This window comes from Camelina sativa, chromosome 19, assembly GCF_030686135.1.
Source record: "Camelina sativa cultivar CO46 ecotype springtype chromosome 19, ASM3068613v1".
In the NCBI taxonomy this organism is placed as follows: domain Eukaryota; kingdom Viridiplantae; phylum Streptophyta; class Magnoliopsida; order Brassicales; family Brassicaceae; genus Camelina; species Camelina sativa.
In genome coordinates, this window is record NC_141898.1 from 9,278,623 (window position 1) to 9,291,644 (window position 13,022).

Consider the following 13,022-nt stretch of genomic DNA (forward strand, 5'->3'; position numbering starts at 1 on the left):
AAATAGTTATTTATGGAAAGTTACAACTGTTCACTGTAAAGTTGTGTTGATTAGAACATTCATATCTTTTGAAATCTATATATATTTGTGTGTTTGAACTGTTTTCATTTTTTTTTTGCCATGACACAAAATCAACTAAAATTTCAATCTCAACGATTTATACATTTTCTAAATTATTTTCTAGCATTCATTCTTTAAAAAGTCAAAAAAGTCAAGAAATTCCTCTAATTATTGATTTAACAAAATATTTTTGGAATGATGAATCTAATTTACATCTTTTAGTTAATTTTAAATATATAAGTTTAATGAAAATACATAGAGTATTTTTCTAAGATTTAGATGGATTACATAGTAATTTTTTGGATTTGACTTTTCAATATATTTAAACCCAATCCGAATAAATGCCACCAAAAGTTGTGTTTTTTCAATCGTACCTTTTGGATAATTTTTAAAAAAAAATCTGTAAAAAAATTAAATTGTATCTTTTACAAAGAGTTGTGATTGTTCATTGTAATGGTTTTTTTGTAAAGTTGCAACTGTTCATTGTAGAGTTGTGTTTATTCGAATATTCGTATCTTTTGAAATCTATTTGTTTGAATTGTTTTCATATTTTTGCCATAACACAAAATAATATAAAATTTTAATATCAACATCTTTTATAGCTTTCTAAATTATTCTCTAGCATTCATTCTTTTAAAAGTAAAGAAACTCTCCAATTCTTGATTTAACAAAAGATTTTTGGAATGATGAATCTAATTTACAACTTTTAGTTAATTTTAAATATAAAAATTTAATGTCTATATATAATAGCAATCCGAATAAATGCCACCAAAAGTTGTGTTTTTTCAACCGTTCCTTTTTTGGATTTTTTTTTTAAAATCTGTAGAAAAATTAAATTGTGTGTTTTACAAAAAGCTCTGATTATTCATTGTAACGGTTTTTTTGTAAAGTTGCAACTGTTCACTGTAAAATTGTGTTGTTCGAATATTCATATCTTTTGAAATCTAGATATATTTGTCTTTTTGAACTGTTTTCATTTTTTTGCCATGATACAAAATAATATAAAATTTCAATATCAACAGTTTTTACAGCTTTCTAAATTATTTTCTGGCATTCATTCTTTTAAAAGTAAAAATATTCCTCCAATTCTTGATTTAACAAAAGATTTTTGGAATGACGAATCTAATTTACAACTTTTAGCTAATTTTAAATATAAAAATTTAAAGGTCCAAAACAATGATGTCTGTTTGTGATCTATCAGACTTAAAATCTAAAGGGGATCGTTTTTCATGGGTGGGAGAGAGGAGAAACTACACAATCAAATGTTGCCTTGATCGTGCAATGATAAACTCTCAATACTCTGCAACTTTTCCTGCTGCAGAAGCAGAATTTCTAGAGTTTAATGGTTCTGATCATAAGCCAATACTTATCAACTTTGAACCATTAAGAAGTGGTTCTCATAAGCCTTTCCGGTTTGATAAACGCTTAACAGACATTGAGAATTTTGATAAAGTAGTGGAACAAGGGTGGAATTCCTGTAAAACACAAGACTGTTACACTATTTGCGATCAAATAATGAGATGTCGGCAAGCAATGGCAAAGAAAAAACATGGCTCCAATATGAATGCAAAGAAAAGAATTGATTACTTCCAAACGACTTTAAATAAAGCAATGGAAAGCCTTAATCGACATGAGAGGATGCATATTCCAAGATTGCAAAGAGATCTTGGTCTAGCTTATAGAGACGAGGAATACTATTGGAAAACAAAAAGCCGAAAACAATGGTTAACTTTGGGCGACCGTAACACGGCTTACTTTCATGCAAGCACAAAGACAAGATACTCAAGGAACTATCTCATAACAATCCAAGATGAGTTTGAAAAATGTCTATAATGGTGATGAAGAGATTGGCCAACATGCTCAACAACACTTTACCAAGATATATACTTCCAGTCGGATTCCGGTTTCCCCTATAGACTTTGGTGACTTCCCACACACTGCAACTGCAGAAATAAACAACGAACTCACCAAAGAGTTCACCAGTGAAGAAATTCAGGACGCCCTGTCTTCCATCGGAGATGATAAAGCACCGGGTCTGGATGGACTAACTGCTAGATTCTACAAACATTACTGGAACATCATTGGAACTGATATAATTGCAGAAGTCAAGGATTTCTTTGACACTTCCTACATGAAATCAGGTTTGAATCACACCAACATATGCATGATTCCAAAAACCAACAATTCACTAACTTTATCGGATTATAGACCAATAGCTCTCTGTAATGTTCTCTACAAAATTATTTCGAAGTGTTTGGTTAATAGACTCAAAAAGCATCTAGACAATATAGTCTCCGATACACAAGCAGCTTTCATACCAGGACAACTTGTAACAGATAATGTGTTGATTGCACATGAGGTAATGCATTCACTCCAAGCAAGGAAAAGAGTTTCACAAAACTACATGGCTATTAAAACTGATGTTTCTAAGGCCTATGATAGAGTCGAATGGAACTTTTTGGAAGTAACAATGAGGCTATTTGGTTTTGATGATAAATAGATATCATGGATAATGGCTACGGTCCGGTCAGTCAGCTACTCTGTTTTGATCAATGGTTCTCCTCAAGGCATGATCATCCCAGAAAGAGGAATTAGACAAGGGGATCCTCTATCCCCCTATCTATTTATTTTCTGTGCAGATATCATGAGCCATCTCATTAATGTCAGAGTCCAAGACGGTGATATAAAAGGTGTTAAAATAGGCAACGACGTTCCTGCGATCACACATCTTCAGTTTGCCGATGATTCACTATTCTTATGTCAAGCCAATGCTCGTAATTGTAAAGCAATTAAAGATGCTTTTGAGGTTTAGGAATATTATTCAGGGCAACAAATTAATACAACCAAATCCTTAATAACTTTTGGATCAAGAGTCCACGGCACAACTCAAAACTGTCTGAAATATATTCTAAAGATTCCAAACCAGGGTGGAGGAGGTAAATACCTAGGTCTTCCTGAACAGTTTGGTAGGAAAAAAACAGAAATGTTTAAGTACATTATAGATACAGTTCAACAACGAACATCAAGCTGGAGTACGAAGCGTTTGACGACAGCCGGAAAAGAAATAATGTTAAAATTTGTCGCTTTAGCAATGCCTATTTACTCTATGTCTTGCTTTAAGCTGCCAATGGGTGTTGTTAACGATATTGATTCAGCTTTGCAAAAATTTTGGTGGGAAAAAAGCAATGGTGAAAGAGGAATTCCATGGATAGCTTGGCAAAGACTTCAGTATTCAAAAAAGGAGGGTGGTCTTGGTTTCAAGAACCTCTCCAAATTCAATGATGCTCTACTTGCTAAACAAGCATGGCGATTAATACAACATTCAACTTCTTTATTTGCTCGTATAATGAAAGCAAGGTATTATAGAGATGAATCAATATTTGAAGTAAAAGATCGTTGTAATCAATCATATGGATGGGCTTCTATATTGGAAGGCTTAAAGATTATTAAACAAGGCACAACGACGATCATTGGAGATGGAGCTACTGCACGACTTGATATAGATAATATCACTATATCAGATCCGCCGAGACCCATACGAAGTGCAAATGCTAATCCTTGTCTAGTTAAAGATCTCATAAACAAAGTTGGTCATTTACGCATTTGGAATGAAGAAAAAATCTCAGCATATGTTCATCCTCAGGATCAGAACTTAATACATACCATCTATTTACCCATTCAAGAAAAACCAGACAGACTAATATGGTACTACAACCAATCGGGTGAATATACTATACGATCGGGATATGGCTAAACATGCATAATCAAGACATGGCAATAGCACAAGGACCTTTACCACATGGTTCTGTTTCTCTCAAAAAAAGAATCTGGAAACTGAAGATTTTACCAAATATAAAACACTTCCTATGGCGTATGTTATCGAAAGCATTGCCAACCATCACTCGTCTTAATACTCGAGGAAAGAATCTAGATCTTGTATGCCCCAGATGTTTTCAGAAAGACGAAACTATAGAACACATTTTGTTCTACTGTAATTATGCAAGTATGGGATTTGTCCAAACATCCCCATAAATATCTTTCTATCATTGAATTATGACAGTGAGCAAATCCTCACAGCTTTTTTAGATGTGGAGCATATGAACGGAACAACAGACTTATCACCCTTACAACCTCTGTGGACAATGTGGCATCTATGAAAATCTCGAAACAAATATATTTTTGAAAAACATACAATAATACCCAGAAACATTGCCTTCAGGGTTAAAAATGAGGTTCAAGAATGGTATTACAACAATCCACTTCACAATGCAGCTAATTTGCTTCAAGGACAAGAATCTGAAGTGTGGATCAAACCAACACATTCAATAATGAAATGCAACTATGATGCAGGGTTTGATAAGTACACTAACCAAGCAACAGGAGGATGGATTATTAGGGATTCACATGGTATTTCAAAGGGATGGGGATCACAAAGACTAGGATCAGCAACAACTCCTCTCCAAGCAGAAGCAAAAGCATTACTAGCATCAATGCAACAAGTTTGGATAAAAGGACACAAATTTATATGCTTTGAAGGAGATTGCCAATTACTTACAAAAATCCTTGATAACAAACATCATGATATCTCCATTGACGGCATCATTCAAGATATAAGATGGTGGCAAACACGATTCCAATTTGTTCAATTTGTTTTTACTAAACGATGTTGTAATAAAGTAGCACACCTGTTGGCAAAATTTGGATGCCTTAATTGCTCATTTTATTTTGAATGTCTTAGACCACCAGTTTGGTTAATTCAACAAATGTATGCAGACTTTATTAATTCATCAATATAAATCACTTTTAGACGAAAAAAAAAATTCATGAAAATACCTATAGTTTTTTTTCAAGAGTTAGATGGATTATATAGTGAGTTTTTGAATTTGACTTCTCAATATGATAAGAAAGTTGTATTTTATTTAAAAGCAGTTTATATGGGTTATTAGGTGAAATCAAGTGCAGACACAATATTTACGATTTTTTGTAGCACCTTTTCATAACTTTTTTTTTAAATTCAAACGGTTGTATATGTTCATTGTAAAGTTGTGTCTTTTCACTATATTTTATTTATATATTTCCATCACAACTTTTCGGTCTAATAGGTGTGTCTATTTAAATAGTCATGTTTTTTGAAGTCTCTTTATATTTGTCTCTTCATCAGTAACTAACAAGTTCGTTGAAACAAATTTTCTATTTTATGTTGAATCTAAACAATAAATATTAATATCTAATATTCAACGTGATTCTATAATCTAATTAAAATTTTAGAAATGATTATAGCGATAGAGAAATTTAATACAACTTAATATAGAATTTACAGTTGCGTTTATTTTTATCGTAAGTTTTTGTTAAAAAAATAGTTTAATATTTAAAAATAAGAATAACAATCTGAATAAATACGAACAACAATTGCGACTTTGCTTAGTATTGTTTTTGTAAGAAAATTATTTTTACTCCTTTTTTAAAAAACTCAAACAGTTGTATCTTTTCATTTTAGAGTTATGTCTATTCACGATATTTTATTCATGTTTTTTCATCACAACTTTTCGTTCTAATAGGTGTGTAAATTTAAATAGTCTTGTCTTTTGAACTTTCTATATATTTTGTCTTTTCATCAATAACTAACAAATCATTGTACGTTGAAACAAATTTTTCGTTTTATGTTAAATTTAAATAATTTGAATATTAATATCTAATATTCAACGTTATTCTATAATCAAACTAAAATTTTAAAAATAATTATAGCAATATAGAAATCTAATAAAACTGAATATTGAATTTTTGCGTTGCATCTATTTATCGTAATGATTTTATAATGTATAATTTTAAATTTTAAATTTTATTTACTTTTTTCTAAAATACTTCCCCGGGATGTTGCGGATCTGAGTGAATAATAATTTTACTTGGTTTCTCATATATTAGTAAAACACACCAAACTAATTGATAAAAGGCCCAGTGTTATTAGGTCTGGGAAAAGTGTGAAAGGCCCAACGTGGATAAAATTAACCGAGAGAGAAATATAAATCTCCAGAAGCTTCTCTATTATCCACGTGACCATCCACGTCTGGTCACGTCTTGGGTTTGCCAGAGCCTCTCTTCCGGTCAGCGGGTTACCTTATCGTCATCAACATTCAGAAAAGCAAAAATCGCTGTTAAAAGGCTTCTTCAAAGACCAAATTCCCGAATTTTTCTCCTCCTGAGAAAAAGAAATCCACATACAGTATATATATACCATGATTCTAGCTTCACTCTACTTCTTCTAGGGTTCGTTCGTCTTCTCAACGGTTAAGCAATGCCACTGGCTTACACATTTCCGGTTCTCCCTTCTTCTTCTTGTCTCCTTTGCGGAATCTCTAATCGCGGCACCAGCTTCGTCGTAGATCGCCCGGAGCTTCAGATCTCAGGCTGCCTCGTCGTGCGTTCTGAATCCGGTGAATTCGTTGGGGGTTCTGGTTCATCTTTGCGGCAGTTCCACCGGGAAGGGCGGAGGAAGTTGAATGCTGCTGCTGCTGCTGGTGGTGGTGGTGGTATCCATGTCGTGGACAATGCGCCGTCTCGTACTTCTTCCCCCGCTGCTTCTACCTCTACAATCGAAATCCCGGTTACCTGTTACCAGGTATTTTATGCTCTCACTGGCTTTTAGTCCTCGGAATCCCTGTATATACGATCTCTCCCGATTTGGTACTTTACTCCTCGTTGAAGTGCGAGTGGAACTTGTTTTTTCTGTCCTTCTAAATTTGGTTGTAAGTGTGTAGAATCAGTGGGATGTTTTATATTGTATAATAGTTCATTTCTGCAATAAAGAGTGTATGTAAGAAACGTAGCGTTTTGTTTGATAGACGATATTTCAGGATCATATATGTTAATGGTATTGAATTTGCAGCTTATTGGAGTTTCTGATCAAGCCGAGAAAGACGAGGTTGTGAAGTCGGTTATACATTTGAAAAAAGCTGATGCTGAAGAGGGTTATACTATGGAGGCTGCTGTAGCTCGCCAGGTTAAAACCTATTGTTTGATCCTGTTTTTAAGTGCTCCATAGAATCTGACCAATTTCTTGATTTGTTGTTCTTAATGATCCTAATGTGCAGGATCTTCTCATGGATGTTAGGGATAAACTTCTTTTTGAACCAGAGTATGCTGGTAACCTAAAAGAAAAGATTGCTCCTCGGTCTCCTCTCAGAATTCCGTGGGCATGGTTGCCTGGTGCGCTATGCCTTCTTCAAGAGGTAATACCACTGAGCTGTAATTGGGGTTTGTCCCTGTAAATGTTTTGTACTGATCTTTCTTCATTTGTTTATCATTTCTACAAACATCCTTTCTCTTCTTAATGCAAATTTGTCTTTTCTTCTATGAAACTTAGTGGGAAATTTTTTGTTAGTTTTCTTAATTTTGTGATATTAGCTTGATATTAGCTTTATCTTATGATAAAGGATTTTTAGATAGAAAATAAAGCTATGATGTGAGCTACTATGTTTCAGGTTGGACAAGAAAAACTCGTGCTGGATATTGGCCGGGCTGCTCTCAGGAACCTTGATTCGAAGCCATATATTCATGATATATTTTTATCTATGGCACTTGCTGAGGTAAAATCAAATGAACTAGGAATGGGAACTACTTACCACCTTCACTAATCTCTGCTTCTTCTATCTCTGATATGTTTTTTTCCATGAAGTGTGCAATTGCCAAGGCTGCTTTCGAGTCTAACAAGGTCTCTCAAGGATTTGAAGCTCTTGCTCGTGCTCAATCTTTTCTGAAGAGTAACGTTACTCTTGGGAAACTTGCATTGTTAACTCAGGTAATAGGTTCGACTGTCTTGCATCAGTACAGAGAAAGCTTCTCTGTGTTTACTTTTTGTTCTGTTCTGGCTTGAATGTGATTATGTGAAAAGTGCAAGATCATGCCTTACTGTAGATCTAATTATGTTAGGGAGCTTCATATTGTCCAAAGACATAATTTACCAGCATATTGAGTTTTAAGGGATTTAAATTGAAATTTTCAGATTGAGGAGTCACTGGAGGAGCTTGCACCACCATGCACATTGGATCTACTGGGCCTGCCTCGCACGCCAGAAAATGCAGAGAGGAGACGAGGTGCAATTTCAGCGCTACGCGAACTGCTCAGACAGGGCCTTAGTGTTGAAGCTTCATGTCAAATTCAAGACTGGCCATGCTTTCTGAGTCAGGCAATTAGCAGGTTGTTGGCCACAGAGATTGTTGATCTTCTTCCATGGGATGACTTAGCCATAACACGGAAAAATAAAAAATCACTCGAATCCCACAATCAAAGAGGGGTAATTGATTTTAGTTGTTTCTACATGGTGTTGCTTGCTCATATCGCTGTTGGATTTTCAGGCAAGCAAAATGATACGGTATATCTCGTTTTCTTTCCTTTTGTTAAATTTAAACCAAGTGGTCCATTTCTTTTCTATTCTATCTGCTTATAAAGCATAACATTCAGTATGCTTGTGTAGATTAATAAAGCAAAAAATATATGCGAATGTCTCATAACATCTGAAGGTTTTGATCTGAAATTTGAGGAAGCTTTTTGCTCATTTCTTTTAAAACAGGTATTTTTCCTCTTGCTTTCTTTATTCTTGCCCTTTTCACTATGCTATTGCATCTTATTTACTTCAAGTTCATTTGCTTCGAAAGATCCATGCGTTGTTCATTTAGTTAAGTGCTACTGGACCTACATGTTGGATAGCACAGGGTTCCGAGGCAGAGGCCCTTGAAAAACTTAAGCAGCTGGAATCAAATTCAGATTCTGCCGTTCGTAATTCAATCCTGGGAAAAGAGTCGAGAAGTACTTCTGCTACTACATCATTGGTAAACCTGATGACTTTTACCAAATATTTGTGGCATATGTTGCTAGGCCTAGAACAAACGTCATCATTCCTCTACGGGTGATTCACCCTCCTATTCTTGATGTTAATGGCATTATCAACTTTAGTGGAATATGAGTAAGGTTGAGCTATGTTTCAGGCACTAGTTGAAAAAATGGAAATAAATCGTTGAGTGGATGGTATTCAAAGTCATAGAATATGCTTTTACAGCATTGTGTGTGCCTGCCGCTAACCTCTTTTTCTGGTTGGTTGTGCATATGCTTAATCCTTTGCTTGAGTAAGCCCTTGGGGTTCATGCACTAAATTTAATTTGAAAATTATGCAAGTATGTTCATCTCTTCTCCAGTGCTGATTTTTTTCAAAAAGATTGATATCGACCTTCATACATACTACCTAATAAAATTGACCAGGATGCGTGGCTAACGGAGTCTGTGTTTGCTAACTTTCCAGACACAAGGGGTTGTTCACCATCTTTGGTAAGAGTCAGATCACTGAAATATTCTGTGTAGCAGTTTTATAATTATGCAGAAAGATATTCATATTGACAACTTTCTGCAGACAAATTTTTTTCGGGCTGAAAAGAAATATCCAGAGAACAAGAAAATGGGATCACCTTTGATCATTAATCAGAAGACAAACCAAAGACCACTTTCGACTACGCAGTTCATGAACTCGTCACAACATCTATATACAGCTGTCGAGCAGTTGACACCATCAGATTTGCAGAGCCCAGTGGTATCAGCGAAGAATATTGATGAAAGCGGTGCCAGTATGCCATCAGTTCAACTGAAGAGAAACCTGGGTGTAAAACAAAATAAAATATGGGATGATTGGCTCTCTCAAAGTGGTTTGATCGGAAGGGTATCTGTTGTTGCTTTATTGGGTTGCACTGTGTTCTTCTCTCTAAAACTAATAGGCATTAGATCTGGTAGACTACAGAGTCTGCCTATATGGGTTTCTGCAAGGCCGCATTCAGAATCAGATTCTTTTCTGTGTAAAACAGAGTCTGGGAACTTCAGAAGAAACATTAGTTCTGTGAATAGAAATGGTATCGCGGGCAACATCAAAGTGCTCTTGGACATGTTAAAGACGAATCATGGCGAACATTCAGATGCCTTATATCTGAAAAGCTCTGGTCTATCAGCTACATCATTGTCTCATTCCGCGTCAGAAGTGCATAAGAGACCTATGGTTACAGAAGACGCCGAAGAACTTGTGAGACAGTGGGAAAATATCAAGGCTGAAGCTCTTGGACCAACACACCAGATTTATAGCCTTTCCGATGTCCTTGATGAATCTATGCTTGTCCAGGTTACTGTTTCTGTACATCTACTCTATTTCTTTCCTTATTTAAGTTAGTTTACAAAAATTGAACGTCAATGTTTTTTTGGGGGTAACGTGGATTGCAGTGGCAAACGTTGGCAGAAACAGCAAAAGCTAAATCCTGTTATTGGAGATTCGTTTTGCTTCATCTAGAGATTTTGCAAGCACACATGTTCGAAGATGGTATCGTTGGTGAGACTGCAGAAATCGAGGCCCTTCTAGAGGAAGCAGCAGAATTAGTTGATGAATCTCAGCCTAAAAACGCAAAATATTACAGGTAAATATTTTTTTTTTGCTTTCGGTTACTTTTGGACTGAGCTCGTATCTTCTTCACTGATACTGCGTTTTGTAAATTACCTGTAGCACTTACAAGATCCGCTATAAGCTGAAGAAGCAAGAAGATGGATCTTGGAAATTCTGCGAAAGCGATATTAAAATACAGAAATGACACTATCCAATTAGAAAGAAAAAAAAAATCATTATCTAACTAGAGTTATATAGCATCAACTGTGGAACATGGGATCATTTTAGCCTTTGTTCTGGTTTAAGCTAGCTGTGTAGGGAAAGTCTCAGGTTTGTTTCTTTATTCCTTAGTAACCCAAATGATTTGTCTTCGTAGATTCATTTGATTTGAATGTGGATAGAGACACCTTTTTCAGTTTTCTAATGTAAAGCGTTACCGCTCAAATCATATGGTTTTCTTGTAAACATACGAAAAAGAAAAATATTAATCTGAAAATAAAAGCCCATACCATTCACGTATCACGATGGAGTGCTTACTCAGAACTGTCACTGTTGATAATTTGAAATTTCAATTTGTTTGATTAGACGCAATGATTAAGACTATTATTAGATTAAAAAAAAATGAAAATGGAGAAGTAAAAATATACTATTAGCGGTGAAATAAGAAACCCAACGGTCACTCTCTAGCGCATTCAAGAGTCAAATACCTTGATCTGTCTTTCTCTCTTTCGTTTCTCTATCTCTGTTTCGGAACCCTAAGAAAATGGTGGAATCAGAGCTAAGCTATGAACAGATTCGTTTGAATAGGGTGGAAGAGAACAAGAAGAGAATGGGGGAACTTAATCTCAACAAGCTTGCTCAATCTCTTCGCGTCTCTTCTTCTTCTAAGCCCTCTCCAGTAACTTTTCAATTCTCTTCTCTTCTCTTCTCATTTCTTCATTTTTTTTTTTAATGGAATTAAACCCATTTTGTATGGAAGTTTAGTCAAAGACAAGGACGATGCGCACCCCCGTGGATTTCTTGGAGATCAGGAGATCAAGCCGTGCTAAGGGTCCACCTCCAAGTTACAAAGAGGTCTTTTTTTCTACCTTTATCTTTACTTGACGAATTTGTAGGTTTGATGCTTTATCTTTTGTGGAAGATGGTATTCTCTCTCATATGTACCGAGATAGATAGTGAGTCTGTTTTTGGAATGATCTGTTGTTCTTGTTGTTATATTTTTTAGAGAATAAGAAAATCTTGAATGAAAATCCTAGTTTTCGTGAGTTGTTTCTCTCATAACTCATTTATCAGAGTTATCTTGATCCTTATTCGCAGTTTGGGCTAGAACCACTGAAGAGGCCAAGAAGGTTTACCAATCCCCCACACTCTATATACTATTAACATAACTTCTCTAAAACCATTTGATGTTAGTTCACTTTTCAGTATAAGTTGTATGTATTTTGCTTTGCAGGAGCTGTCAAAGAAGAGATCTGCTGAACCGGGTATATGCTTCGGACGAGGCAAGAATGTATGGAATCGACAGGGCAGAGACGCTTCAGTCAAGCTTAGATCCAGACTTCCCTAGCTTTGTCAAACCAATGCTCCAATCACACGTCACCGGAGGATTTTGGATGGTAGGTGAAGAAACTTGAATGTTCAATGTATGTATCAAAAGACTGTCTGAAACTTAGCCCTAGTAAGTGTATTTTTCATACGTTTTCGTAAACCAGGGCTTGCCGCTTCGTTTTTGCAAGACACATATGCCAAAACGTGATGAAATGATGACTTTGGTTGACGAGGAAGATGAGGAATTTGTGGCGAAATACCTTGCCGCGAAGACCGGTCTTAGTGGAGGCTGGAGAGGTTTCTCCATTGATCATCAGTTAGTCGACGGAGATGCTGTCGTGTTTCACCTTATCGCCCCAACAATATTCAAGGTAAAACTTGAAAGATCTTTTGATTTGTTGAACATATATAGGCTAGTTAGACACTTTTAGCATTAATGTTGAAACATATATGCTTGTTCAGGTGTATATCATTAGGGTAAATGATGATGGAAACAATGATTCAGATGAAGAGAATGATATTGAATCAAACAAGAAACAAGAAGAGAATGTTTCAGAAGCTAGACCGTTGCGAAGCAGTGGTAAAAGAAAAAGAGGAGGTAAACAATTTCTCAACTAATCTCTTTGTCAAACTTAATTACAATCTTGATTAGATAGAAAACTAAAGTTGTGATTGATGTGTACAGCAGGAAGAAATTAGAGTTTGAAGGTTTGGATTGTGATTTCGAAGAGGAAAGGAAGAAACTAACAAGTTAAGTTGTAATGGAGACAAAGGGTTTAATTTTGTGTCTTGTAATGGAGAGAAACATGGAAACGTTACTTTTTTTGTCCGAAAAAAAAAAAAAAGAAAAAAAAGATATTTTATAAAATATACTACTATTTAGATAAGGGAAAGAGAAAAAAAGCAAAACTTGAAGAAAGAGAATTGAAAGTGAAGTCGCACCGAACCGTAAACAAATGGACCTAACCAAATTGAAGTTAGTATTGAGAACCGGGTTTTTGTATTA

General features: G+C 35.3%; 2 protein-coding genes across 5 annotated transcripts; both read left to right on the forward strand.

Moving 5' to 3' along the window:
* The first annotated feature begins 6,089 nt into the window (after positions 1-6,089).
* Positions 6,090-10,913, forward strand: LOC104765780 (plastid division protein CDP1, chloroplastic). 3 transcript variants are annotated; one of them, XM_010489541.2, is made up of 12 exons: positions 6,090-6,676; positions 6,944-7,057; positions 7,149-7,286; positions 7,539-7,643; positions 7,733-7,855; positions 8,060-8,428; positions 8,531-8,626; positions 8,769-8,885; positions 9,313-9,378; positions 9,461-10,213; positions 10,312-10,502; positions 10,589-10,913. In XM_010489541.2, exons 1-12 carry the CDS (start codon positions 6,353-6,355, stop codon positions 10,671-10,673), a joined length of 2,481 nt encoding a protein of 826 aa, XP_010487843.2. In that variant the 5' UTR covers positions 6,090-6,352; the 3' UTR covers positions 10,674-10,913. The 3 variants fall into 3 exon arrangements, 1 of the variants encoding a protein (XP_010487843.2); XR_015591192.1 differs by having other exon boundaries at positions 6,109-6,676; positions 8,712-8,885; XR_015591191.1 differs by having other exon boundaries at positions 6,109-6,676; positions 8,764-8,885.
* Positions 10,914-11,160: 247 nt separating this feature from the next.
* Positions 11,161-12,884, forward strand: LOC104765781 (B3 domain-containing protein At3g19184-like). 2 transcript variants are annotated; one of them, XM_010489543.3, is made up of 7 exons: positions 11,161-11,366; positions 11,453-11,542; positions 11,786-11,817; positions 11,922-12,084; positions 12,181-12,387; positions 12,479-12,614; positions 12,702-12,884. In XM_010489543.3, the coding sequence occupies exons 1-7, from the start codon at positions 11,232-11,234 to the stop codon at positions 12,713-12,715; spliced, it is 777 nt and encodes a 258-aa protein (XP_010487845.1). In that variant the 5' UTR covers positions 11,161-11,231; the 3' UTR covers positions 12,716-12,884. The 2 variants fall into 2 exon arrangements, with proteins under 2 accessions (XP_010487845.1, XP_019096730.1); XM_019241185.2 differs by having other exon boundaries at positions 12,705-12,884.
* Positions 12,885-13,022: the final 138 nt, after the last annotated feature.

What these genes read in the sequence shown, in the direction of transcription:
- LOC104765780 (XM_010489541.2), top strand. Translation starts at nt 6,353, where the DNA reads ATGCCACTGGCTTACACATTTCCGGTTCTCCCTTCTTCTTCTTGTCTC. An exon ending in AGGCTGCTGTAGCTCGCCAG is followed by an intron (nt 7,058 to 7,148) that starts GTTAAAACCTAT and finishes CCTAATGTGCAG; the next exon opens with GATCTTCTCATGGATGTTAG. An exon ending in GCTCATTTCTTTTAAAACAG is followed by an intron (nt 8,627 to 8,768) that starts GTATTTTTCCTC and finishes TGGATAGCACAG; the next exon opens with GGTTCCGAGGCAGAGGCCCT.
- LOC104765781 (XM_010489543.3), top strand. Translation starts at nt 11,232, where the DNA reads ATGGTGGAATCAGAGCTAAGCTATGAACAGATTCGTTTGAATAGGGTG. An exon ending in CCACTGAAGAGGCCAAGAAG is followed by an intron (nt 11,818 to 11,921) that starts GTTTACCAATCC and finishes TTTGCTTTGCAG; the next exon opens with GAGCTGTCAAAGAAGAGATC. An exon ending in TCACCGGAGGATTTTGGATG is followed by an intron (nt 12,085 to 12,180) that starts GTAGGTGAAGAA and finishes TTCGTAAACCAG; the next exon opens with GGCTTGCCGCTTCGTTTTTG.